The following is a 2,788-nucleotide window of genomic DNA, read 5'->3' as shown; positions in this document are numbered from 1 at the left end:
ATTTATATACGGCATTTTTAAGGAATTATATGGAAGAAAGTAGTTTGTATCTCATGGTAGAAACTGCTTCTGTTGATGGTAAAAACTTGTGTTTATACAGTAAAATGTGGACTAAAACTAAGTAAAATCAACAGTAATGTCCTTTTACCGTAATTGTACTCTCGTTGATGTTATTCGGGGGGATTCTCGCTCAGGAATTTATTTTTAAAAAGAAACTAGAGACACAGAAATTGACCAAATTCCACCAAAATCAGAAGCTCAACCTTTAATCTCTCCCTCTGTCGTCTCCCACCAGAACAAGACCTGGAAAATGGTCGACGGACTCCCCATCAACGACTTCTCCCGCGCCAAGATGGACGCCACGGCGGCCGAGCTGGTGGAGGAGCGAGACACCGCTCTGGACTTCCTGTCCCAGTGACTGTCGCGCCCTGACGACCAACAGCAGCACTTAGATCCCCAGAAGGCTTGCTGCTCGCGGCTCTGAAGAAGAAAACAACGCTCCACTCATATGAAACCGTCCCAGCTGCCGTCTGTGTGTGTGTGTGTGTGTGTGTCAGTCAGTGAGTGTGTGTGTGTGTGTCAGTGAGTGTGTGTGTGTGAGTGTGTGTCACTAGGCCACTTCTTCAGGTTTTTTAACTTAAAACCTGTTCAATGACCACAACCTGGCCTCCGTCTGCAAGACACCGAGAGAATGTCTCTGTTGGTAGATGATAACACGCTAGCTGTCCAGAAACTGTAACGGAACAAGTTATCACCAATAAAACAAAGAAACTGACCGACACTCGGCCTCTTCAATGCTTCTTTCTCTTTATCCCACGTTCACCACCGAGACACAAACACAACATAAGTCAACATTTTATCTTTTCAGCTCAACAAACGGGTCCACATTGGCTCAGATATGTCCCGGAGCATCTTCTGTCACTGTTAAAGATGAAGCTAAATGTATTTATGGTTATAATCAGAAGGTTGTTCAACTTAATTAAAGTTTGCTGATAACAAGGCTTACTTATTAACTTACCTAATATTTGCATGTTGATGTGTTCAGTCGGGACTTTTATCAAACATGAGAAGTTCAGGTGACATTGGACAAAGTACACTGAAGTTATGACAACTTCCTGTTTTCATGGCGAGCGTCAGAACTTGACGCCGAGCCACGTGCACGCCGTTTGACGAACAGTCACACTGAGCTCAACCTTTAATCGTGATGGTGTTAACATCATACTGACCACATTTGAAGTCGATCCGATCAATCCCCGAGGAGGAGTCGTTAAAATACGACACGTGCACATAAAGTTAAAAACAGATTTAAACAGAAGCTCGTGCAGCCGTTGCCATGGTGTTGTAATATAAGTAATGAGGTCATTTTTGAGTTAATTTTCTATTTTATTCCTGTTTCTCTTTTATATTTTATACGTAAAGCAGCTGCTGTTATAAAAAATGACTTTCCAGGGAGAATAATGAACTTTTCCTCAGTAACAGGATGATTTTGGGTTTCTTACGGACATTTTAGAGCTTAACATATCTGATAATGTCTTTTATAACACATTATTTTAACATTTACTCACATAAAGGCTCTTTTCTGGGTGAGATGATGCCAAACTCTAATGTTAGTTCTTTATATTGTATGATAAAACTGCACAAGAGTGTGTGTACTGTATGTATTTTGGTGGTTTTATAGGTTTTTGCAGCTTCCAACAGGTTTAAATTTTAAAAAACAATAAATAATTAGAGTCCAGTTAGAGATTTAACTTAATAAAAGCAGCTGCAAACAGATGTTTGAAGTAAAACTGGAGCAGACTTTAAGCTTTCTGGGAGTTTGTGGCATATATTTGGTACAAAATGATGCTTTTTATCATCGTTTCTAAAGAATACGCTGAGAATTTTATTTTATTTGAACATTTTAAAAAAGAAAATCACATTAGAAATTGAATCCTGTGCAAAAACTGAAACATTTGAAGACCTCCAGTGTTTTGCAGTGACTCATTTTAACCACACGGAGGCAGCATCGATCCACACTGAGTATGAATGGATACCTGAGAAGGTTTGTAACTGATCCTCATTCAATTATTCAGTTAGTTATTCATTCATTTATTCATTATCTCTTTAGTCCATTTCATAGTCAATGATTTTCTCTTATGTGCAAAGATAAAAATATAATAATAACTATACAATATCAAAGGGCAGATTTTGTTATAGAATAAAGAGAGATTGAGCTTTTGTTTTGTCTTCATTTATTTGTATTTATATGTATGTATTTTATTAGTATTTATTCTTATCATGCTGGTTTGGCGCATCCTGTGTTTCATTCTTCTTTTATTAATTTTATTAACATATTAATTGAATTAAACCAGCACACAGAATGTCACAAAAACATGACAAAACTATTTAAAGCTAAATAAATAAAACTTTATTTAAATTAAATATAATTCATTTAGAGTTTATTATTATTATTATTATTATTATTATTATTATTATAAAAGTAGAATAAAACTGAAATAAAACTTTATTTACCAATGAGATAGTAATTAAATGATTGAAGGAGTTACTATATGTATTATTATGTATTTGATTATTTATTAATTCATTATATAAAGATGAGAATTAAAACACTAAAATAAAACTTTATTCTAATGAGGATATAATTTAAATATTAAGAGTTTCTTCTAGTAATTGAGTAGTAAAAGCTGAAAGTACAAACTTTATCTTGAAATGAGATATATGTAAAATATTAAGAGTGTTATGATTATCGATTAGACATACAAACTGAAAGTAAAACTTTGATGAAAAG

General features: G+C 34.8%; 1 protein-coding gene across 1 annotated transcript in view; it reads left to right on the top strand.

The window, feature by feature from the left end:
• The window catches only part of LOC118327531 (malate dehydrogenase, cytoplasmic-like), a gene marked incomplete in the record, with an annotated part of 5,910 nt that extends 5,129 nt beyond the window's left edge, over window positions 1-781 (top strand). The window contains 1 exon segment of the mRNA XM_035660922.1: window positions 296-781. Coding sequence (XP_035516815.1) covers window positions 296-418 — 123 coding nt within the window.
• Window positions 782-2,788: the final 2,007 nt, after the last annotated feature.

Source organism: Morone saxatilis, unplaced genomic scaffold, assembly GCF_004916995.1.
Source record: "Morone saxatilis isolate NCDOM2014 unplaced genomic scaffold, NCSU_SB_2.0 Contig17, whole genome shotgun sequence".
Lineage (NCBI taxonomy): Eukaryota > Metazoa > Chordata > Actinopteri > Moronidae > Morone > Morone saxatilis.
The sequence above is the reverse complement of the archived record's forward strand: the minus strand, read 5'-3'. Positions and strand labels throughout refer to the sequence as shown.